General features: G+C 44.1%; 1 protein-coding gene across 1 annotated transcript; it reads left to right on the top strand.

Moving 5' to 3' along the window:
* Positions 1-352: 352 nt before the first annotated feature.
* Positions 353-26,193, top strand: LOC137377120 (secreted phosphoprotein 24-like). The gene is made up of 5 exons (XM_068046447.1): positions 353-518; positions 642-766; positions 18,285-18,407; positions 23,926-24,129; positions 25,921-26,193. Exons 1-5 carry the CDS (start codon positions 428-430, stop codon positions 25,927-25,929), a joined length of 552 nt encoding a protein of 183 aa, XP_067902548.1. The 5' UTR covers positions 353-427; the 3' UTR covers positions 25,930-26,193.

The following is a 26,193-nucleotide window of genomic DNA, read 5'->3' as shown; positions in this document are numbered from 1 at the left end:
CCCACCCTGTGTCAAATTGCAGAGTGGACAGGAAGATGTCGGGAATGGCACCTCCCCCCCACTCAATTTTACGTCCTGCCCCGTCGCCAGCCTGTTCGTATGGGGGAGGGGCATAAAATTCTAGCCCACAACATCTTTCTTCATTGAAATTGATTGTTGCAAGATTATCAAAATAATTAGCAGCCTAATGTGTATTTGAAACTGGAGTTGACACGCATCACTCCTTGCAAAACATATTGCAACACCCAGTGATACTTTCGGATGACGTGTGGTCAACTGTTGTTCAGATATTGTAAAAAATTAAAGGCAGTGGAGTAAGTGCAATGATTGTGGTCAGATTACAACATTGTTGCCTAATTTGTGCAACTGCTCTGCATATTCTGAAGAACGTTAACATTGAATAGAACCAGACAAGACAAAGAGAAGAATGAACTCGAAGTCTCTGCCACCAATCCATACAGGCAAAATGAAAACCATTCTCTTCATTTTTGCTGCTGCCCAGATCCTCTACTGCTCTGGCAAGTATTGAAGTGTGTTATTGAATGTTTAGAGTACGATTTGTTGTTCTGTTGATTGGTGTTAGCCCAAATGACCGTTAGTCAAATGCATTCATCCTTAAACCTCTTTGCTTTTTGATTCAGGAGAACCATGTGCAAATTCTACCTTTCCAGGCATGAGGAATGCATTAACTGCTACAGTTTCCAGATTGAACAACAATTCCACAATTAATAATCTCTTTGCGGTGACAAGCTGTAACGTACAAAGTGTAAGTGCCACCAAATCCAACTGATTCATTTTTGGCTTTTGCCTAATACGGTAGCATATTGGTTATGTTACTGGTCTAGTAATCCAGAGACCTGGACTAAGGATCTGGCAATATGAGATCAAATCCCATCATGGCAGCTGGGGAGGTTAAATTCAGTTAATTAAATAAATCCGGAGTAAAAAGCTAGTGGTGTGGTGGGGTGGGGTGGAGGCAGAAATTGAACCAGCACTATGATTCCCCGGGGCACACAGCAATGCCAGCTGCATTTTGCATGGCATGCATGGATTTCTTCAATGATATAAATGGGGAAATCCATGCAGGCCATAGCAATGTGGTTGACCCCAAACTGCCCTCTGAAATGGCCTAGCCGCAATTTTATGCCCCCCAAAAAAGCGGGCTGGTGGCGGGGTGGTGGTGGTGGTGGTGGGTGTAAAATGGGGTAGTAGGCTGGGGAGGGGGCCTTCCCAACCCACTCCCACCTCCACTGCCGATTTACGTGGGGCGGTGGAGGTGAGAAATGGTCCACCCGCCCCAGGCCAAACAAGGCCCTTAAATGGCCAATTAACTGCTGCCACGGGGATTTTATGGTTGGCTGGTGGGCGGCTGTGGCCTCAGTAAAGACGCCTGATATAACGTGGCAGCCTTCTGGTGGCCTGGTTGGGTGGGGTGGGGGGAGAGACCTCCTGATCGGGCACCTTGTGCCCCTGAAGCCCCAACCGCCCCCAATACTCAACACGCCCCTGCCCCACTTACCAACCCCCCCCCCACAACTTGTCTCGCCGGGGCCTGACCGATTGCCCCAGGCGAGGCCGCAATAACTTACCAGTTTTCCATTGCTCTCCGTCATCTTCATCCTTGAGCTGGGTTGCAGTCCCAGAAGTGGCCACCGATCCTGGTGGCGTTGCTGGGACTATGAGCTGCCAGCCCACTGACTGGCCAGCAGATCCATTAAGTGGGATTTCTTGCCTCAATGAGGTGGAAGTCCTGCCCAAAACCAATTAAGGGCCTGGGGATGGCAAAATCCGGTCTGAATCCCCAGGCCCGTCAGAGGCAGAATCACCACTGACTTTTCGGTATGTGGATGGCTCCCCCCTGCCCAATGTAAAATCCTATTCAAAACAATAAGGATAAAACTGAGTGGATGACCTGGCATTGACCTAGGCACTGTAAATTATAAAGGCACACCCAGCCCAGCCAACTCAGCAAAGTTCTGCACACCAACTTCTAAGGACTTTTGCCAAGATTGGGAGAGCTGTCCCATACACCAATCAAGCCACAGACTGACATAGTCATACTCACAGAATCATAGCTTTCAGCCAATGTCTCAGAGTCCTCCATCACCATTTGCAGGACAGACCAAAGAGAGGTCGTGGCATAGTGGCGTAGTCAGGAGGGAGTGGTTCTGAGAGTCCTCAACATTTACTGCAGATGCCATAAAGTTTCGTGGCATCAGGTTAAACATGGGCAAGGAAACCTCCTGCTGATTATCACTGACTGCTCTCCTTCAGCTGATGAATCAGTACTCCTCTAAGTTGAACACCACTTGGAAAACGCACTGAGGGTAGCAAGAGCACAGAATATACTCTGGTTGGGGGACTTCAATGTCTAACACGAAGAGTGGCTCATTCACACTGCTACTGACTAAGCTAGCTGATTCCTGAAGGACATAAGCAAAATACTGTGAATGGTGAAAAACTGAAATACAACAGGCAGAATATATGGAGAGAGGAACAAAATTAATCTTTCAGGTTAATGACCTCTCTCTCTCCACCATCTTGTTTTCTGGTTGCTACATGAATCATTTAATTTTTCAAACTTTTAACTTTTTATTTCTATTTTAAAATATATAATTTTCTAACTCGCTGACTCCCAGTCTTCAGCCCCTCCTGCAGTCCCAGCCTATGCTGCAATCCTGCTCCTAGCTATTGCACAATTTAGCTGAGGTGTTTAATTCATAATACGTGGTGAGGAAACCATGTTTTTGTTCCCTTTACTTCATCAATACATTTCAGTGAAGTGATTTTGGATAAAAGCCTGATCCTATTATTTAGTTAATACAGTTTTGGGAATCATGCTTTATTTCTTCATTTTATTTATAGTTTAATGGGATTCCTGTGTGAATAAAACTAGAGGTCATTTAGTCTATCAATAAATTGGTGCACATATGACAAGCCCCATCACCATCAAGTGAGCACTGTTTTTATTTCTTTTGTATATTTTGGGGCTGTGACAGAAACCACATCTGCCAAAATGAGACAAATTAATTTCGTCATATGGAACATTATTTGAGAACTGTTACTGGACTTGGAATAACTTGTTTAAAAAGGCCACAACAGTAGCTGAAAACATGGCTGCACGGTTGCATTCTAAAAGACAGTTGCATGAAGAAGACAATGGGAGTACTCCCTGATTCAATTAGCCAGATGGATTTTATCCATAGTGATGATCAAGAGACATTGAGAGTCATTGAGCCGGCATTCCACCACCCCGCACCCCTGCCGCCACTATGAGTGTCTGCTAAGCTTGAAGGAATTCACAAATCTCGCAGGCGAAGCTGCTGTAAACAAGGAGCTAGTCACGTGACTAACCTGCTGGCCAACATGGGTTTTTTTTTTATTGTGCCTGGCACAGAACAGTTTGGGAAGAGACTGCAACTGAACTTCAAGAGAGCATCTCTCTCTCTCTTTCTCTCTCGCTCTCTCATGCAAAGTTGCAGGGGCCCACGAAAGTAACTCAAGCCTCAAGACAGAAGACCAGCGAAACAAATTTGTAAGTGTACACTGGGCCCCAATGAGAACTGCAAGACTCAACTGCAATCAAAGACTTTACCTTCCATCCAAAACCAGTAGCTGAACTCCAGCTATTACTTCAAACCTTCCACCCCCCTTTAATTCTTTCTCCTCCGCTGTCTCTATTTGCATGTGTGTTTATCGTGTCTGCATACCAGCGTGGTCGCGTTGCATATTTTTAGTAGTTTTAACTGAATTAGAGTTTTAAGGTTGGTAAACTTACACCTTTCTTGTTTAAATCTGATTAAACATATCTGGTTGATTTCTTTGCAATTACAATTAGAGAGCAGTGAGCAAGGATTCACTGAGGAGGAGCTAAAAGCAGTATTTTAAAAATTAAACCCTTTTACGGCCAAACCAGGAAAAGGCTGAGAGGGGATCCCTAGACCCCTGCTCACCTGGTCGTAACAGGGGTGAATAACTTTGTTCTCTTCACTTCCTGACAGCAACTTGACAGGATATCCACAAGTATATTATTAGAATTCCATTGTTAGCCAGCCACATTTTCTCCAGAAATCTTAACATCTTCCTGTGTCATAGAGTCATAGAGTCGTTATGACACAGAAGGAGGCTATTCAGCCCATCAAGTTCATGCTATTATTTTTAATATTACGGTCAAGTGAGGAGGGGTCAAAGGGCTTCCCTCTTTTGTCTTTCCTTGTTAGACCACAACAGGTTTCTTTCTTAAAGTAGATGCACTGGCGAATTCAGTAGGTATTTGATTACTTACTTGCTATGATCATAACAAGAATTAATCAGGCAAATTTTCTTGAGTTAACAAAGAAAGATGTTAACTTTATTATGCCTAAACTGAACAAATAAAATAACAAACAATATGCCAACTTTCATTCACTCACACACACAGTAGAGGTTTACACACACACAAATAGGTAAGAGTGGGGAAAGGTAGATTGGATAAGTTAGAGTTCATAAAATAAAAGGATTTACAGTCTCTGGGGTTTGGTAATTTGGCTGGCTTCTAAATGAATTCGGGGGTGGTCCTGAGGCTTTTAGTTTGAAGAGGTAGATGACTGGTTCGGTGAATCTCTTGCGGATAGCGATGTGGATGATTTCCTCCAACAGGGTTTTGGATTGTAACCGGAGCATGCAAAGGTGGTCAGTCAACAAGGAGGATTTGAAAGCTTTCAAGCTGGTATGGGGAGAGAGAAAGAGAAAGGGACCCCCACTTAGGGTCTGCTCATGTCAGAGTCCAAAAGCTTCTCCTCTGCTGCAGACAAAAATACCAGTTTAAAACCACAGATGGGAAGGGGCTTATCACATGACAGTCACTCAGTCATTCAAACATAGTAGTTAGCAGTATTGCTCTGCTTGCTGAGAGAACAGTTAGTTCCTTTAAACTTACTGGGCCTTGGTTCTTGCTGGGGTACTAGTCGACATTTTGTCTCCCTCCTCACAGTCCTTTGCAATGTAGGATACAGTATTGCAAATTAGGTCATCATCTTAAGCTGAAAGGACGACTTTACTGGCACTTGTCCTTTTAAAAAAGTATTTTAAAAAAATAAAAATGTAGACCTCCAGTCAGTGGATTAAAGAAAATTATCACTCAACAAAACACATTGGCGTGACATTAAGTTCTGCTTTTTATGTCAGGATTGAACAATGAAAGTGCCCAAGTTATTAATTGGAATGGAAATCAGGATATTGTTATGACCGAAGTGAGAATAATGCACTTTTAATTCAGTCTACTACTCCATAGGTCACAGCATATTAGTAAAGTTTCTCACCTGCCAGAAAAATAGCCAAATTAATCACTTTATCCCCAGAATAAAGCACACCAAACCAGGTTTCTTTAAACAACAACAAAATTAACTATTTATTAATAAACCAAGTTTTAAACAATAATGAGATGAATCTATATATAAGAGAAAGATTTTATAACTCCTTAATCTTCTTAACCCTCATGCACACACATACATTCAATTACCTATATTTAACCGGGGGAAATGGTTATACTGCTTTTACAAGAGTTTCTTAGGAATAAATCAATAACTGGGTTGTAACTTCTGGTGGGTTATTTCCAGTACGGTGAGGTGTCCCAGAGTTGAATAGTCAGATGCCACTCAAAGTCTTTCCAGGCAAGTTTGATAAACAGTCAGTGATCGGTTGGCGTTCAAGGTAGTTCATCTACAGCAGATGTCACACAGATATTTTAGCAACAGGTTGTAGAAACAGGGCTATTTAAATTTTACAGTAGCAGTCTAACAGTAGAAAATTTCTTCAGAGTTCTGGAACTTCCAAAAACACAAAAGCCAACAGGACTTACTCTTAGCAAAGGAGACTTTTCCACAGAGCATAACAATTACAGAACTCACTCATCAGGCAGGAATCTTTGAATGAAGCAACAGCAACTTGCCACATCCAAAACAGAGGCTTTCTTTCTCCAACGTAGTGTTTCTTCACAGAGGGTATCAATTCCTATTTTCTCTGGGTCTCTTCCTCTCTCTTCAGGCAGGTCAAAACCTGTCCTTAAATGTAACACTTTTTCCCTTGAAATGCAGAGCTTATTTTCAGAGAGAATAGGCCTTCTTCTCTGGTCTATCAGCAACTCTTAACTCCCAGCCAGCACATAGCATTCTCTGTTCTGTTTCACTGCAGAACTGAAACTAACAGTTTTTTCACTGGAGTATAAGACCATCAGAAAAGTTTCTGGTTGCTTAGATACAAATTTACAGCCTGTACTCTTTAAACATCAAATGTCAACATTCAATGCACAGAAGGTCCTTTTAACTCCTCAGTCTTAGAGGCACACAGACCCTCCAGCTCTTAAAAAACCTCCTATCACAATATAAACATTCCAATGTAACACATAGTTGCCTGTCATGTTGCACTCTGACCACTAGTGTTACTTGTGTTGTCACAGTTGATTGTGTCTGTGCATTCCATCAAGGGTGGGGAAGTGGCAAATGACAAAACTTGTACTCCTTTGGTGCACCCTAGTTGAATTCCAGCTTCCCAAAAATAATTTCTTAAAAAGCGATTGCTACTATAACACTGTGGACCCTACTGACAGCAGCTGTACAGCAAGTACATCTGTTAAATGAAGATGTACTTTACTCTGGTTATACACTCAAAAAAAACCATTGGGACTTCCAGTGGGATATTGATCACAACAGTCCAACCTTTTACTGTGTCAAAATGTGGGGGTTGCAGGCAGAATTGGCAAATATGCAGTAATAAGTGGTGTCCGTTGCTCAATCAATGTGTTAGTTCACTTGTGCTGTCTTTAGCTATGCTGTGATGTTGATCAGCATCCTCTAGTTAGTACTAGCACCCTTATGATTCATGCTTGATTCTGTGGGTTAAGCTTTCCTGTTGCAATAGTACGGTATGAATAAACAGTTGCACATTTTATTCTGATTGTGCTATTTTTTGATCTTTTTGTTATGGTGGTAGCATCATTTGCTCTCCACTGTTTTATGTTAGATTATCATCATGGTCTTTGGGATCAACAAGATAAAAGATTTCAACAAGGAAATTATAGAGGACCTTTATAAAACACTTGTTCAGCCTCAGCTGGAGTATTATGCCCAATTCTGGGCAACACACTTTAGGAAGAATGTGAAGGCATTAGAGAGGGTGCAGGAAAGATTTATGTGTATGGTTCCAAAGATGAGGGACTTCAGTTACATGGATAGATAGGATAATCTCAGGCTGTTCTTCTTAGAGAAGAGAAGGTTGAGAGGAGATTTGAAAGAGGTGTTCAAAATCATAAAGGGTCAGAGAGTAGATAGGGAGCAACTGTGCCCATTGGCAGAAGGATCAAGAACCAGTGAACACCGATTTAAGGTGGATGGCAAAAGAACCAAAGACGACTTGAGAGGAAATGTTTTTACACAATGAGTGGCTAGCACCTGGAATGTGCTGTCTGATAGTGTGGTAGAGGCAGAGTCAGTCATGGCTTTCAAAAGGAAATTGGATAATTTTCTGAGCAGAAAAAAATTGCAGGGCTACAGGGAAAAGGACATGGGAGTGAGATAAGCTGAGTTGCTCTTGCAGACAGCTGGCATAGACATGATAGACTGAATGGCCCCCCTCTGTGCTCTAACCAGTCTATGATTCTATGATTCTGCATAAGCCTTCAATCCCTCCGTGCAGTGCCAGGAAAGAGCGACTTAAGTACTATCTGTCGTGATTGTATGTGTGAGCTTGAGTATTAGAGAATCTGCCCCACTTAGAGCAGATCCAGAATTGGACTATTCGGTCACCTAAGGACCCACAAGTGGAAGAAAGTCATCCTCGTTCATGAGGGACTGCCGAAGAAGAAGAAGAAGAAGAAGAAGAAGATTAGAGACTATATGGTACTTGGAAGAGAAACTGATAGTAGTTTTGTGTTTTGGGGAAAACACCTGACCTGGTGCTTGTTGCAAGTTCAGATAGGCATATGCTGCAGCAGTGAACAGAAGTCTTTATTAAAGTTTGTTAAATCTTTGTTAAAGTTAAATCTGTGACTTCAAGAGTGATTCTTTCAACCTGAGCTGTGACATTGGTAACAAAGGTACAGCGAGAAACAATACAGAGGTAACTTCAGTGATATTTAGGATTGTATCATGGCATTTGCTCGAGCCGATATGTCTGCAGTCAGGAATTGAGCTGTTTGATCCAACGGGTGATGCCATTTCTGTTATTGTGAAATGGAAAGCGTGGCTGGAGGTGTTTGAAGTGTATGCTGACAGTTGCAATTTGTTTTTGGACGGGGCGACAGAGATGTAGAAAGCACAGTGACGAGCCTAATTGCTGTTTAATGCAGGTGCATCAGTGAGGGAGACTTTCAAGATGCTGCCTGACATGGGAGAAAAGGCAGATTATGAATGTGCAATGAAAGCTTTGAAGGCCCATTATATGGTGATGCCAAATGCCACTTTCCAAAGGCAAGTTTTGCGTGAAATGAGACAGAAAGAGGGGAAAACAGTAGCCCAATTTGTGACTCGTTTGAGGCAGGTGAATGAAGGAGGCATGTTGTGACGAATCTGAATAACCAGATAATGGATCAGGTGGTCCAACATTGCAAGTCAGATAAGTTGGGGTGTAGGCTGCTGGAAAGAGGAGGTGACATAATGTTGGATGACACTTTGAAAATAGCGGCTGCATTGGAAACAGCGGATGGACAAGTTCCCAACATGAAACTTGATCCCTTTTCTGCCATTGGCACAACAAAATTTGAGGTTAATCAAGTGACACAATGGACTCCAGGTATGCATATATGTAAACAGCAGAAATTTGAAAGAGAGTGTTTCAGATGTGGTAGCTTGGGCACTATGGAAGAGATGATTGCTGCTCTGCCAAGGGAAAGGTATGCAGAAAATGTGGGGCTGAGACCATTTTGCCAAGAAATGCAGAAGCAAAACTAAACTGAGTGGGAAGCCTGGCAAACCATGTAAAGGAAGGAGAGATGGAAGTAATACAACTGTGAGACAAGTTGAAGAAGATGCAGTAAAGATACGAATAGCAATGCAGTGAGTGAGGATAGGAATAGCAATTGTGGATATATGTTTCCTGTCAATGGAAGCAACCATGTGAAAGTTCCAGTGATTGTTGGGGGTGTTGAAATGAGCATTATTGTAGATTCAGGCAGTGACAGTAATGTCATCAGTAGAGCATTGTGGGAGGAACTGAAGACAAAGAGAATCAAGTGCACATCTTGGAAATGTGTCAAAAAATGCTATCCTTACACATATAAAACCCCACTTCAAACTGTTGGATGTTTCACACGAATGTGAGAGCTGGGGATCTGAGTGTAGAGGCAGAATTCATAGTGGTTGAGGAGGATGGTGAGCTTCTTCTGAGTAGAGAAACTGGCCTAACCTTGGGAATGCTACACATTGGATTGAAAGTGAATTCTGTGAAATCCTATGTGGAGCTTCGAGAGGAGTTTGGACCAGTGTTTCAAGGAATTGGGAAGTTGCACAACTGCCAAATGAGATTGACAATTGACGAGAATGTGAAGCTTGTAGCTCAGCCTGTACACAGAATACCATTTGGTCTGAGAGGGAAAGTTGAGGCAAAGATCAAGGAACTGGTTGACCAAGACATCATAGAGCCAGTTAAAGGACAAACACATAGATTTTCACAAGAGAAGGAAGATGAATCATTCGTGCAGTTTGTGGCAGTTCATGCTACACCCAGAGCAGTGACAACTGCAGAGATTGAAAGAGAGTCAGACAAAGATCCAGAATTGAATGATAGCAGATAGAGAATCCGAGCTGGAAATTGGAAAAATTGCCCATTCAAGGAATACATTTTTATACGAGATGAAATGTGTACAATTGGGAAGTGTGTTCTCAGAGGTAACAGACTTGTATTGCCACAAAAGCTTAGGCCTAGGCTAGTGATGTTAGCTCATGAGGGTTATTTAGGAGTGGTTGGTACTAAGCAAAACTTACAAACCAACATATGCTGGCCAGGGATGGAGAAAGATGTGAAGCAGTTTGTCAAAACATGTCACGTATGTCAACTTGTCAGTAGACCCAATCTACCAGAAGCAGTACACAGTAGACTGTTACCAGCTGGACCATGGGAGGATATAGCAGTTGACTTCTTAGGTCCATTTCCATCAGGAGAGTCCACGATCAACACTAGGGGCTACCATTGACCAGAAACTGAACTGGAGTAGCCATATAAATACCATAACTACAAGAGCAGGTCAGAGTCTAGGAATCCTGTGGCGAGTAACTCACCTCCTGACTCCCCAAAGCCTGTCCACCATCTACAAGGCACAAGTCAGGAGTGTGATGGAATGGACTCCACTTGCCTGGATGGGTGCAGTTCCAACAACACTCAAGAAGCTCGACACCATCCAGAACAAAGCAGCCCACTTGATTGGCACAGCAAGCACAAACATTCACTCCCTCCACCACCGACGCACATTGGCAGCAGTGTGTACCATCTACAAGATGCACTGCAGCAACGCACCAAGGCTCCTTAGACAGCACCTTCCAAACCCGTGACCTCTACCACCTCGAAGGACAAGAGCAGCAGATGCATGGGAACACCACCACCTGCAAGTTCCCGTCCGAGTCACACACCATCCTGACTTGGAACTATATCGCCGTTCCTTCACTGTCGCTGGGTCAAAATCCTGGAACTCCCTTCCGAACAGCACTGTGGGTGTACCTACCTCACATGGACTGCAGCGGTTCGACAAGGCAGCTCACGACCACCTTCTCAAGGGCAATTAGGGATGGGCAATAAATGCTGGCAAACCCAGTGATGCCCACATCCCATGAATGAATAAAAGAAAAATAGTGATTGACTATGCTTCTCTTCTTTGGCCTCCTTGTCTCGGGAGACAATGGGTAAGCGCCTGGAGGTGGTCAGTGGTTTGTGAAGCAGTGCCTGGAGTGGTTCTAAGGGCCAATTCGATAGTGACAGTCTCTTCCACAGGTGCTACAGATAAGATTGGTTGTTGGGGCTGTTACACAGTTGGCTCTTCCCTTGCGCTTCTGTCTTTTTTCCTGCCAAATGCTAAGTCTCTTCGACTCGCCACTTTAGCCCCGCCTTTATGGCTGCCCGCCAGCTCTGGCGATCGCTGGCAACTGACTCCCACGACTTGTGATCAATGTCACATGACTTCATGTCGCGTTTGCAGACGTCTTTAAAGCGGAGACATGGACGGCCGGTGGGTCTGATAGCAGTGACGAGCTCGCTGTACAATGTGTCCTTGGGGATCCTGCCATCTTCCATGCGGCTCACATGGCCAAGGCATCTCAAGCGCCGCTGGCTCAGTAGGGTGTATATGCTGGGGATGTTGGCTGCCTCAAGGACTTCTGTGTTGGAGATAAGGTCCTGCCACCTGATGCCAAGGCTTCTCTGGAGGCAGCAAACATGGAATGAATTGAGACATCGCTCTTGGCTGACATACATTGTCCAGGCCTCGCTGCCGTAGAGCAAGGTACTGAGGACACAGGCTTGATACACTCGGACTTTTGTGTTCCGTGTCAGTGCGCCATTTTCCCACACTCTCTTGGCCAGTCTGCACATAGCAGCGGACGCCTTTCCCATGTGCTTGTTGGTTTCTGCATCGAGAGACAGGTTATTGGTGATAGTTGAGCCTAGGTAGGTGAACTCTTGAACCACTTCCAGAGTGTGGTCTCCGATATTGATGGATGGAGCATTTCTGACGTCCTGTCCCATGATGTTCGTTTTCTTGAGGCTGATGGTTAGGCCAAATTCGTTGCAGGCAGTCGCAATCCTGTTGATTAGTCTCTGCAGACACTCTTCAGTGTGAGATGTTAATGCAGCATCGTCAGCAAAGAGAAGTTCGCTGATGAGGACTTTCCGTACTTTGGTCTTCGCTCTGAGATGGGCAAGGTTGAACAACCTGCCACCTGATTTTGTGTGAAGGAAAATTCCTTCTTCTGAAGACTTGAACGCATGTGAGAGCAGCAGGGAGAAGAGGATCCCAAACAGTGTAGGTGCGAGAACACATCCCTGTTTCACGCCACTCAGGATAGGAAAGGGGTCTGATGAGGCGCTGCTATGCTGAATAGTGCCTTTCATATTGTCATGGAATGGGGTGATGATACTTAGTAGCTTTGGTGGACATCCGATCTTTTCTAGTAGTCTGAAGAGACCACGTCTGCTGACGAGGTCAAAGGCTTTGGTGAGATCAATGAAAGCAATGTAGAGGGGCATCTGTTGTTCATGACATTTCTCCTGTAGCTGGCAAAGGGAGACCAGCATTTCAATGGTGGATCTCTCTGCTCGAAAGCCGCACTGTGCCTCAGGGTAGACACGCTCATCCAGCTTCTGGAGTCTGTTTAAAGCGACTCGAGCGAAGACTTTCCCCACTATGCTGAGCAGGGAGATTCCATGGTAGTTGTTGCAGTCACCGCAGTCACCCTTGTTCTTATAGAGGGTGACGATATTGGCATCACGCATGTCCTGAGGTACTGCTCCATCATTCCAGCACAGGCAAAGCAATTCGTACTGTGCTGAAAGTATAGCAGGCTTGGCACTCTTGATTATTTCAGGGGTAATGCCATCCTTTCCAGGGGATTTTCCTCTGACTAGAGAATCAATGGCATCACTGAGTTCCGAATTTGTTAGCTGTACATCCAGCCCATCCATGACTGGCAGAGACTGGACTGCATTGAGGGCGGTCTCAGTGACAACATTTTCCCTGGAGTACAGTTCTAGGTAGTGCGCCACCCAGCGGTCCATTTGCTTGTATTGGTCAGTGACTATGTCCCCTGATTTAGATTTGAGGGGGGTGATCTCCTTGATGGTTGACCCAAAAGCTCTCTTAATGCCATCATACATTCCTCTGATGTTTCCGGTGTCAGATGCCAGCTGAATATGACTGCATAGGTGCTGCCAGTAGTCATTTGCGCAGCGTCTGGCTGTTCTTTGTGCAGCGCTTCTGGCTGCTTTAAGCGCTACGGATGTTAACTCGCTGGGGGCTTTCTTGCAGTTCAGCAATGCAATGCGCTTAGCAGCTATGACAGGTTCCAGCTCTTCGAAGTGAGATTGAAACCAGTCTGCATTCCGCGTCACACGTTTACCAAAGGTGGTCATTGCTGAGTCATAGATGGCATCTCTGATGTGGGCCCACTTGGTCTCTGCATCCCCTGTAGGAGTGTTTTCAAGGGCTTTTTCAAGTGAATTTAGAAACTTATGTAACAGCTGTGGATAAGAAATTCTGTGAGTGTTGATGCACAGGCGGCCCTTCTGCTTGGAGTGATGCAGCTTCTTTGGTTTGAGTCCAAACTTTCTGCACACCGCTGATGAAATGTTTTATTACCTGCACCCCCTTCCCCCACCCCCTCCCCCCCCCCGAGCTCACCCCCCTCTCAGCATCTCCCCCTCGCACCCCCTTACCCCCACCCCCTTGCACCCCCTTCCCAGCTCCCCTCTCGCACCATCTTCCCCTCGCATCCCCTTCTGCTGTACCCCCTCCCCTACCCCTTGCAGCCCCCTTCCCAGCTGCCCCTCACACCCCCTTCCCCTGCACCCCCTCCCCTACCCCCCTGAAGCCGCCTTCCCAGACCCCCCTCTCCCCCCCTTCCCCCCACCTCCTCCCACCGGCATCCACTTGCCCCTGAGCAGGGAACCTAAAAACCCCACTGCCTTGTGGGCGTCTCGGGAGAGACCAAGGCTAAGGGAGTAAACCCGAACAGAAAATCCGGAGCGGAACCCCGAAGGCGGTCATATGTCACCTTTGGCATGTTTCCGGCAGTTCCTGCAGCCAAACGTTGTGCTCTGCACTCCTTTGGACCCCACCAGGAAGGCCAAGAGGGGGGTTTTGACTCTTGGGCAACTCACAACCATACATTCACCCAGGCATGCGCCATGGAGAGGTCACTCCATAGTTGCCTCACAGCGACCAAAACAACACGGCAGGCAGCAGTTACGGGTTGTACGTCCAGCTCAATTGGCATAGAGATTGGGTGCCACGGGTTGCTTTTGTCGGTGGGAGAGGTCATCGCATCTCACTGGACAGCTACTGCCTGCCTCAAATCGGGCAGCCCCCGGTCAGTAAGGTTCTGTCCCGTCACAGTCCACCTGCTTCATTGGGTGCTTGGAGCTCAGGGTCATCGCCCGACAAGTGGACTGTAACACCGCACCAAACAGCATGACAAAAAAAGGAAAGAAGGTACCAGCCCTTCGTTTTGCAAGCTGGAATGTCAGAACTGTGTGTCCTGGCCTGTCGGAAGACCACACACATATCAACGATTCTCGGAAGACCGCCATCATTAACAACGAGCTCAGTAGACTCAATGTGGACATTGCAGCACTTCAGGAGACACACCTCCCTGCAAGCGAATCTCTAAGAGAGCAAGACTACACCTTCTTCTGGCAGGGTAGGGATCCTGAAGAACCAAGACAGCATGGATTGGGCTTCGCTATCAGAAATTCTTTGCTCAGCATGATAGAGCCACCCTCAAATGGCTCGGAACGCATACTGTCCATCCGACTCTGGTCCAGTACACCTACTCAGCATCTATGTTCCAACACTCTGCTCCCCACCTGAAGCTAAAGACCAGTTCTACGAGGAACTCCATAATATCATTAGTAGCATCCCCAATACCGAACACCTATTCCTGCTGGGGGACTTTAATGCCAGGGTTGGGGCCGACCATGACTCATGGCCCTCCTGCCTTGGGCGCTATGGCATTGGAAGGATGAACGAGAATGGACAGAGACTGCTTGAGTTGTGTACCTATCATAACCTCTGCACCACCAACTCGTTCTTTCACATGAAACCCTGTCACCAGGTTTCTTGGAGGCACCCAAGATCACTTCGTTGGCACCAGCTGGACCTCATCGTCACAATGCGAGCCTCTTTAAACAGCGTTGATTGACTATTAAAGCTGTTATTATGAGTGTGTGGTAATGAATTTTGCAATGGCAGAGAAAATGGTGCTTGCATTGACTGAAATATTTGCAAGGCATGGTCTGCCATTCACTTTGTATTCAGACAATGGGCCACAATTAATTTCACAGACCTTTGCAGATTACATGCAAATCACAGGCATTCACCATCACAGGATAACATCTAAATGGTCACGAGCAAATGGGGAAGTGGAAAGACAAAGCCAATCCTTAGAGGAACATATGAGGATTGCTCAGGCTGAGGGTAAAGACTGGAAGGAGTTGGGTTGTTGTCATATGTGACCATGTCGAGAGCATCTACACACATGACGACGGGAAAGAGACCAGCTGAATTGTTTTTTCGATGCAAAATATGTATCAAGATACCAGAGCTGAGGGACTTTAGAGTTGATCAGGAGTTTCGAGATCATGATGCTGAGAAAATGGGTGCTGCAAAGTTTTATGCAGACCACAGAAGGAGAGTTAGACGTGTAATACTAGATGATGAAGTATTGCTGAGATGGGAGAGTCCGAGTAAGATGGATACACCATATTATCCCAAGCCATACACGGTTATTGCCAAGAGGGAAAAAGTATAACTATGCCATCACCACAAGGAGTAAGGTATGAAAGAAATTCATGCATTAAAAGTATCATGGTGCCAAAGACACAATAGCAGATGAACTAAATGTAGGAGCTGAGGTGAAGCTGACATCCAGCAATTCAGATGTCGAAGACAGTGATTCTGTTCGCAAGCAGACAGATTGCAATCCAGAGGGAGAAACATCGGTTCCAGAGGGGCCGATGACATTTCCTAATCCTGATGTAGTGACCAGAGTTCCTGAGACAACAGGCAGACCACGGTGTGAGACGAGACCGCCAAAATGATATGAAGATTTTGTCTTGTGATTATGTTCAAAACAAAAAGGATCTACTACGGATGATGCCCTTGAAACCAAATGTAATTGAAGAAATTCATTTACTCAGTGAGTTAGGAAAATAATGATTTGTTAAGTTTGATTACAAAATTTATTCCAGTATGTTTGCTAAGAGATGGAATTTAAGCTACAGGCGCCAAGCAGGAAAATCATGGACAGGTTTTAGTCTAATAAGGGAGGAATGTCGTGATTGTATGTGTGGGCTTGAGTATTAGAGACTATACACTACTTGGAAGAGAAACTGAAAGTAGCTTTGGGTTTTGGGGAAAACACCTGACCTGGGGATGTTTGTAAGGTCAGATAGGCATATGCTGCAGCAGTGAACAGAAGTCTTTATTCAAGCTTGTTAAATCTATGTTAAAGTTAAATCGGTGACTTCAATAGTGATTGTTTCAGCCTGAGGTGTGACCACTATCCATGTAAATATGTTAATAAATCACCCCTAAATCTCTCTGCTCAGTGTATAACTTGCACAAATCAAATGGTCACCATAATAACTTGGCGTGTGTTGCTGTTAGCTGACTGTAATAAAACAATAACTTGCATTTATATAGCATTTTTAACATAGTAAAATGCCCCAAGGCTTTCACAGGAGTGTAATAAAGTGCATGACATTTTTAAGAAATGAACATATGAATTAGGAGCCACTCAGCCCCTTGTGCCTGCTCCGCCATTCAACAAGATCATGGTTGATCTGATTGTAACCTCAACTGCACATTCCCGCCTACCCCCAATAACCTTTCACCCCTTGCTTATCAAGAATCTATCTACCTCTGCCTTAAAAATATTTAAAGACTCTGCTTCTACTAACTTTTCAGGAAGAGAGTTCCAAATACTCACAAACCTCTGAGAGAAGAAATTTCTCCTCATCTCTGTCTTAAATGGGCGACCTTTTATTTTTAAACTGTGACTCCCAATTTCTAGATTCTCCCACAAGAGGAAACATCCTTTCCACATCCATCCTGTCAAGACACATCAGGATCTTATGCTTCAATCAAGTTGCCTCTTACTCTTTTAAACTCCACTGGATACAAGCCTAGCCTGTCCAACCTTTCCTCATAAGACAACCCGTCCATTCCAGGTATTAGTCTAGTAAACCTTCTCTAAACTGCTTCCAATGCATTTACAGCCTTCCTTATATAAGGAGACTAATACTGTACACAATACGCCAGATGTGGTCTCACCAATGCCCTGTATAACTGAAGCATAACCTCCCTACTTTTGCATTCAATTCTCCTCACAATAAACAATAACTGTCTATTAGTTTTCCTAATTACATGCTGTACCTGCATACTAAGCTTTTGTGATTCAAGCACTAGGACATCCAGATCCCTCTGCATCTCAGAGCTCTGCAATCACTCACCATTTAGATAATATTTTTATTCTTCCTGCCAAGATGGACAATTTCACATTTTCCTACATTATGCTCCATTTGCCAGATCTTTGCCCACTCACTTAACCTAACTATATTCCTTTCTTTCCTCCTTATGTCCTCTTCACAACTAACTTTCCTACCTATCTTTGTATCATCAGCAAATTTATCAACCATACCTTCGATCCCTTCATCCGTCATTTATATAAATTGTGAAAGGTTGAGGCCCCAGTACTGTGGCACACCACTCGTTACATTTTGCCAACCAGAAAATGACCCATTTATGCCTACTCTCTGTTTCCTGTTAGCTGGCCAATCTTCTATCCATGCCAATATGTTATCCCATACACCATGAGCTTTTAGATCTCGCAATTATCTTTGATGTGGCACCTTATCAGATGCCTTCTGGAAATCTAAGTACTGTAGATCCATTGGTTCCTATTTATCCACAGCACATGTTAATTTGCTCTCATGCCAACATTTTTGTCTTTGGCCTGCTCCAGTGTTCCAGTGAACATCAACACAAGCTTGAGGAACAGCACCTGATCATTTAATTAGGCACTCTACAGCCTTGCAGACTGAACATTGAGTTCAATAACTTCAGAGCATGACTGGCCTTTTTATATTTTTTATTTTATTTTATTTTTTAACCATGTGCCTGTTTTTTTTATATAGACAGAGCTGCTCATTATTCCCCTATTAACACTGTCTCTGGACTAATGCTTTGTCTTTCACCAAAAGCATTAATGCACTCTTTGCCTTTGTCCCAGGACAGCTTTGTTATTTAATCTCTCCTGCCCTCTGCCCTATCGCACACCTTCCCTTTTGTTCTCTTCCCCACCACGCACCCCCACTCCCTTCACTTGCTTAAAACCTAATTCTTTTCTAACCTTTTCCGGTTCTGATGAAAGGTCACAGACTTGAAACATTAACTTTGGTTCTTTCTCCACAGATGCTGCCTGACCTGCTGAATATTTCCGGAACTTTCTGTTTTTATTGTACATGTTAATTTGTCTCATGTTGTTTCATTATTTATATGTATTATCTCAAATACCTTTCATTAAGTTTAAAGCCATTCCTTTGGCTAGATTACTGATTTTGGAGAACGTTCGTTCAGCATGGTTTTAGTTATTGATGTCCAGGAAACCATGTGCCGCAGAGATTCTGGAATCGATCCGGCAAATTGTACATTGAAACCTATTACAGAAGCTGTGAGTATTACAAAGTTTGATCTTTGCTTCTTTGTTGTAATTAATCCTATACTGGAGGCTTTAGTGTTTTGGAAAAATGGCACAATAATCTACCATGGAATATTTGAAATTTAGTTGTCTGCAGGTTGATATTTCTCACAGGCACCCACACAACAGAAACCAATAAACCATCCACCAATGTTTTAGCCTTATAGGGCTAATTTTGCAAGTCTGCGAAATCAACATAGAACTTCAGTAAACGCAAGCTTGGATCAGAGATAGGCAATTGTGCTATGAACTATAACACTGATATTTAATTTGTAGACCTCCCAAATGAGTCCCCTCTATTGTCTAGCTAATAAGAATATAGGAATTAGGAGTAGACCATACAGCCTGTCAAGCCTGCTCCACCATTCATGGATGACCTTGGGCTTCAATTCCACTTTCCCCTCACTCCCCATATCCCTTGATTTCCTGAGAGGCCAAAACTATGTCAATCTCAGCCTTAAATATATTCAATGATGGAGCATCCACTACCCTTTGGGGTAGACAATTCCAAAGATTCACAACTGCCCCCATTTTCTGGATTCCTCAGCCAGGGGAAACAATCTCTCAGTGTCCACCCTGTCAAGCCTCATCCGAATTTTGCACGTTTCAATTGGATCACCTGCCATTTTTCTAAACTCTAGAGAATATAGAACCAATTTACTCAGCCTCTCATATTACAACAACCTTCTTATCCCAGGCACCAATCCAGTCAACCTTTGCTGTACTGCCTCTAAAACTGCGCACAATATTCCAGTTGTGGTCTTATCAAAAATCCTGTACGATTGTAGCGAGACTTTGTTGTAATTGTACTCTGTTGCCCTTGCAATAGAGGCCAACATGCCATTTGCCTTCCGAATTGCTTGCTGTACTTGCATGCTAACCTTCTGTATTCCTTGTACAAGTACAACCAAGTCCCTCTGAACATAAACCTTTACACGTTTCATGATTTTTAAAATTTTCTGCTTTTTTCTTCTTCCAACTGAACTGAATACCCTCACACTTCCATACATTATACTCCATCTGCCACCTTGTTGCCCACTCACTTAACCTGTCCATATCTGTTTGCAGCTTCTTAGTGTCCTCCTCAGAGCTTACATTTCCACCTAGCTTTGTATCGTCAGCAAACTTAGATATATTACTCTCTGTCTCTTTTTCTAAGTTGTTAATAGAGATTGTAAATAGCTGAGGCCCCAGCACTGATACTTGCAGCATTCCACTAGTTACAGCCTGCCAAATTGATAATCCCTGTTTATCTCTACTCTTTGCTTTCTGTTCATTAATCAATCCTCTATCCATGCTAATATATTATTCCCAACTTTATGAGCCCTTATCTTGTGCATTAACCTTTTGTATGGCACCTTATCGAACTCCTTTTGGAAATCCAAGTGTACTACATCTACTGGTTCCACTTTATTTACCTTACTAATTGCATCCTCAAAAAACTCGAATAATTTTATCAAACACAATTTCTCTTCAGTAAAATCATGTTGATTTTGTCTGATCATACTATGATTTTCTTAATGTATTGTTAAGACTTCCTTAATAATAGATTCCAGCACTTTCCCGATGACTGATGGCAGGTTAGTTGGCCTGTAGTTCCCTGATTTCTCTCTCCCTCCTTTCTTGAATAGCAGTGTTTCATTTGTTGAGTGGGACTGGCCTCGATTGTTTTCTCTCTCACCTATCCAATAACAACGACGGCAACTCCCAGCTTCTCTTCTGGCTTACATAGAGTAACCTCTGGGATGTATCCTTGGTCCCCTATTCTTCCTCATCTACATGCTGCCCCTCAGCAACATCATCCAAAGACATGGTGTCACATTCAATTATGTATGCTGATGACATCCAGCTCTAAATCTCCACCACCTTTCATGATGCTTCCACTACCTGTGTTGTCAGCCTGCTTGTCCAACATTTAGTCCTGGATGAGCCACCATCTTCTCCAGTTAAATATTATGAAGATTGCTTAATTTGTCTCGGTGCTCACCCCCAACGCCCCACAGCTCTCAGTCCAAATTTCATACACTTGCCACATATTATAATCTTTCCAGCAATGGAAAGATTGTACCAGACCAGGAGTAATGTCAGGGTCCTACATAAGAACATAAGAAATAGGAGCAGGAATAGGCCATTTGGCCCCTCAAGCCTGCTCCACCATCCGATAAGATATGATCGTGGCCTCAACTCCACTTTCCTGCTGGCCCTCCATAACCCTTGACTCCCTTGTAGATCAATAATCTGTCCAACTCAGCCTTGAATATATTCAATGACCCAGCCTCCACTGCTCGCTGGGGTAGAGAATTCCAAGATTAATGACCCTCTGAGTGAAAAAAATTCTCCTGATCTCTGTCCTAAAAGGGAGACCCCTAATTTTAAAACAGTACCCCCTAGTTCTGGACTCACCCACAAGAGGAAACATCCTTTTCACATCCACCTCATGAAGACTGTTCAAGATCTTATATACTTCAATCAAGTCTCCCCTCACTCTTCTAAACTCCAGTGAAAACAAGTCCGGTCTGTTCAACCTTTCCTCATAAGACAACTCGCTCATTCCGTATCAATCTAGTAAACCTCCTCCAAACTGTCTCCAGCGCATTTACATCCTTCCTTAAATAAGGAGACCAAAATTGCACACAGTATTCGAGATGTGGTCTCACTAATGCCCTGTATAACTGAAGCATAACATCCTTACTTTTATTTTCAATTCCTCTCGTAATAAAGGATAACATTCCATTAGCCTTCTTTATTACTTGCAGTACCTGCATACTAACCTTTTGTGAATCATGCACTAGAACACCGAGATCCCTCTGCACCTCAGAATTCTGCAGTCATTCTCCCTTTAAGTAATACCCTGCTTTTTTATTCTTCCTGCCAAAGTGAACAAATTCACATTTTCCCACATTATCCCATATCTGCCAGATTTTTGCTCACTCACTCAGCCTACCTATATCAGTCTGCAACCTGCTCATGTCCTCTTCACAACATACTTTCCTACCTATCTTTGTGTCATCTGCAAATGTAGACACCATGCCATTGTTCCCCTCATCTAGTCATTGATATAAATTGCAAAAGTTGAGGCCCCAGCACAGACCCCTACAGGACTCCACATGTCACATCCTACCAATCAGAAAAGGACCCATTTATGCATACTCTCTGTTTTCTACCAACCAGCCAATCTTCTATCCATGCTAATATGTTACCCCCTACACCATGAGTTCCTACTTTGTGCAATAACCTTTTATGTGGCACCTTGTCAAATGCCTTCTGGAAATCCAAGTGCAGTACATCAACGAGCTCCCCTTTATCCACAGCCCTTTTGTTACTCCTTCAAAAAACTCCAACAAATTGGTTAAACATGATTTCCCTTTCACAAAGCCATGCTGATTATTCCCGATTACCCCGAGTTTTTCTAAGTGCCCAGCTATAGCCTCCTTAATGATTGATTCTAACACCTTCCCCACGACAGACGTCAAGCTAACTGACCTGTTTTCTGCCTCCCCACCTTCATGAATAGAGGGATTATATTTGTTACTTTCCAGTCTGATGGAGCCTGTCCAGAATACAGTGAATTTTGAAAAATTAACACCGATGCATCTATTACCTCATTCGACACCTCTTTTAAGACCCAAGGATGAAGTCCATCAGGACTCAGGGATTTGTCAGCCCGCAGTTCCATCAGTTTGCTTAGTACTGCTTCCCTGGTGATTGTAATTTCACTATGTTCCTCTCCTCCTTCTACCTCCTGATTTACAGCTATTAGAGGAATGTTTATTTGTATCCTCTATAGTGGAGACAGCAGCAAAATATTTGTCCATTTCATCTGCTATTTCCTTATCATCTACTTTTAACTCCCCATTCTCACTCTCTAGAGGACCAACACTCACTTTACTTACTCTTTTCCTTTTTAAATACCTGTAGAAAGATTTGCTATCTGTTTTTACATTTCTAGTTAGCTTCCTCTCTTATGCTAGTTTCTTTCTGCTGATTAACCTTTCAGTCATTCTCTGCTGTTCTTTATATGAATTCACGATGCCCATGGCACTTGGGTGCTCTCATTCTAACTTTCACGCCCTACCAGTAGCTGCTCCAACCCAAACATCTCTCTAGTGAGCCCTCTGCCCGAAACATGATCTTATCAAGGGGGCCTCAACTCCAAATCAATGGCTGTCCAACTCCTTTCCACTGAATAACAAGAAAAGCCTTACTCCACATTCATCAAGTGGAGCAATGGCAGCACCTGCCACTTCGATGTCACCCTTTAAAAGTTGCTGAGGCTCTGACACCCCGGCCGGAATTTTACGGTGGGTGGATGGGAGCAGGCCTCCGATGTAAAAGTTAGTGGCGAACCCGCTTCCACCGAGCCTGGGGATCCATTCCGTATTTTACGTGTCCCCAGGCTTTAATTGTTCCGAGGGGGGACTGCCACCCGCTTGAAGGAGGAGTCCCGCCTCATTGAGCTGTCAGGCAGTCAGTGGGATGGCATCTCCTAGTCCCAGCAGCACCACTGGGAGCAGTGGCCACTGTTGGGACTGCAGCCCAGCAGAAGATATAAGAAGAACTGGAGGCAGGAAGAAAGGTAAGTTCTGGTTGCCTCACCGGGAGTTATCGGTCAGACCCTGACGAGGCAAGGGTGGTCGGTTGGGGGGAAGCGGGGGCGGCCCTCTATCGGGCACCCTGTGCGTAAAATCTGCATGGAGGTGGGTGAAAGTCCTTAAGTTGCCTTTATGTGGCCACTTAAGGGCCTTGATTGGCCTGGGGCGGGTGGGCCGTTTTTTGCCACCCTCCCGCCTTACATAAAGGGCGGCAAAGGCGGGAGCAGGTCGGGAAAGCCTCCTGGAGCCTCCTGCTCCATCTTACGCCAACCCCCCACCCCCTGTTACCATCCCGCTCATTGGGGTGACATAAAATTCTTTTCCCCGTGTCCCCCATATGCTTTAATGTTAAATCTGGACGAGCCCATTAAATTGCAGTGAATTACTCCAATAAGTTACTTAACTACCTCTTAATTGCTCATCATTAGAGCACAAACAGAGTCTCTGCACATCTTGCTGTCTGTCACTTGTAGAATTTGGCTGAGGCGAGATGATGTCAGGGATCTGTACTGACAACATCCCACACAAATTTACAGCTCCTCCCCCACCCCCCCACCGCCCCGCTGCCTCCATTGCCGTCCGCTTCTGGATCATTAAATCCCAGCCATTGTGTGTTGATCCCACAAACTGCTCAAGTCATTGAGATACATGGGTAATGTGAACCCACATTATCACAATCAGCTTGAAAGATCTCTGTCACAATATACCATTAATATGAATTGCAACCTTTACCCTGAAAATAAAACCATGTTCTGTGTTAGTAAAACACTTAATGTTTACAGTCATTGGGAGTGTTACCATTACTTAAATAGTCCATTGTTGATTCTCACTCACTATTACAAAATCTGCTGTTTTGGAACAATATTACTGAATTAAAGTACCACCCTCTATATCTTTAGGCAACTGCTACTTGCTCATGCCGGGTTCGAATAACGAACAGGATGATCGAAAATGTTGAACTAGAATGCAGGAGCACATACATGACAACACCCATCGTGCCTGTAACCAGTGAACCAACAATTCCAAGTCCAACATCAACATCAACATCAACGCCAGCATCAACATCAATGCAGATATGGTTTATTATGATGGTTTTGTTTAAAGTAAGATTATAGATTTTTTTTTCTTTACTATTTTGATCTAGTATGGGCTGAATTTTATGAGCCCTCCGGCATCGGGGGTCATGGCTTGGGGGGGGCGGGGGGGGTGGTGGAGGGGGGGTGGGTGCCGGACAACTCTTCCGGGTGAGGCCTGTCACAACATTCGACGCGAGAACTCTCCGCCATATTTTACTAGCGGCGGCAAGGCCTCGGTGCAGCACACCCCCGCCGCTCGGCAGCGGGGCTTTTATCTTAATATGCAAATGAGGTTAAAATGAACGAATAATAACCTACCTGGTAGCAACGGCCGTCCCACGCCGATATTCCGGCCGCCGGCTGGAACTCCCATGCCTTTGGAACTCCGTTTGGAGTTCAGGGGCGTGACACTGGTGGGGAGGGGTGAAAATTTCAGGGTGGAGGCAGAGAGAGGGAGAGGGGAGAACTAATTGGTTGTAGGGATGGTGGGAAGGGGTTGAGGGTCAAAGGTACTAAAGATGGGGGGGGCGAAAGGTCAGCATATTAAAAAATGGTTTTCAGGGGGATCGGTCATTTTATTTATGGTCAATTCGGGGTGGGGGTGAAAGGGAATTCAAAGTTTAAATAAAATCTTATGCACAATTTTCATCCAGCGGGATCTTTAAAAATGTAAATTAAACTGCAGGGCTTGAAGGCCTTTAAAGATGGCACAGTGCACAGATGCGCAGTGGCGCCGGAAGCCATTGCTGGGGACGGAGCGGCTGCCCCCTCTACCCCACTGGGGGGGGCGGCCATTCTACCCCCTCCATTTAAATGAGCCCCCGAGCGAAATATTGTGGGGGCTCAGCAACAGCACATCTGGGCCTGAAAACTGCCCACTTCAAAGCGTACCACTGTGATTCGCTGCGCGCTAATAAAATTCAGCCTATATCTCTTTATGGTTATCTTTTCGATGCCACCTTTCAAAGCTGAAAAGCCAGTCTTTGCTTCTCACTCAATTCTCTGACAGCAGGGATTAGATTCTCTTTCTGAACTGCCTCATGGGATTTGAATGTCTCCCTTGTGTCTCACCTACCAGAACTGGACACAGTACTCAAAGTCTCTACTGACCAAAGCACAATATGACTGAAGCACGACCTCCTCTGATTTGTACTCTGCTGTTCTGGTTATATAGTTCAGCATTTCATTTGTTTTTGATCATCAACCTGCAATGATTGGACATATTCAGAAATCTCCCTTACACATAGCTATGTCATATCAGCAAATTTTACAATATTTTGAAATCGTTTAGCAAAGAACCAAGGACAAGACCTGTGGAATCCACTCGTCAATAACCCCCAAAGAGCTTTTACAGCTCATAGAAAGACTATCATCCAGGATATAGGCTGTGAGAATCATTGAGTGCAATGAAGTGTTACCAGCATTTGCCCATTTGGAGGACTTGGTAAATATTTGTGTGTGAGGATGAAACCAATCCTCCTAATTTCTTTTAAACACCCTTTCACTCAGCTTTGTGTGAACAGAGTTAAAACTTTCTATGTATCTATACTTGGTTATTGCAGTAAACAGCAAATGACACTTCCAGGTGATGGCACCATAATTATCCCATGGGAAACACACAACCTTATCAGCCCCTTACTACACATGTCTCCAGGCCAGTCACATTCATGTTACTTAGTTGAGATTTTTCAGCTTGTTCACTAACTGAATAAACTTCACCCCTGCCCAAAAAATTACACTTAGAGAAACGGTTAACTAATATGCAGCTAAAACTATTTGCAAAGTCCCACTGAATTAATTTTGCTGATTAAATTACAGGTTTTATAAGAAAACTGAAGAATGGATGGAGATGTTGAGGCAAAGGAAGGTGGTAAACGAGAGGAGAATTGCACATCGCATAAACTATTTCATTTTAAAGCATCATATTTCACATTTACTATTTAATTGTTAGCATCTCATACTATAGCTTATACTTTTGCTCATGATGTTGTCCACTGCTTAACAACATGTCAATTAACTAAATTATGTGATATATTGCATACCAGACATCAATGTAAACCTAAATAATAAACATAACATTGAATTATTGCA

This window comes from Heterodontus francisci, chromosome 14 (assembly GCF_036365525.1).
Source record: "Heterodontus francisci isolate sHetFra1 chromosome 14, sHetFra1.hap1, whole genome shotgun sequence".
In the NCBI taxonomy this organism is placed as follows: Eukaryota; Metazoa; Chordata; class Chondrichthyes; order Heterodontiformes; family Heterodontidae; genus Heterodontus; species Heterodontus francisci.
Note: the sequence above shows the minus strand (reverse complement) of the source record. Positions and strands in the feature narration are given on the sequence as shown.

What these genes read in the sequence shown, in the direction of transcription:
- LOC137377120 (XM_068046447.1), top strand. Translation starts at nt 428, where the DNA reads ATGAACTCGAAGTCTCTGCCACCAATCCATACAGGCAAAATGAAAACC. An exon ending in CCAGATCCTCTACTGCTCTG is followed by an intron (nt 519 to 641) that starts GCAAGTATTGAA and finishes TTTTTGATTCAG; the next exon opens with GAGAACCATGTGCAAATTCT. An exon ending in TGAAACCTATTACAGAAGCT is followed by an intron (nt 18,408 to 23,925) that starts GTGAGTATTACA and finishes CTATATCTTTAG; the next exon opens with GCAACTGCTACTTGCTCATG.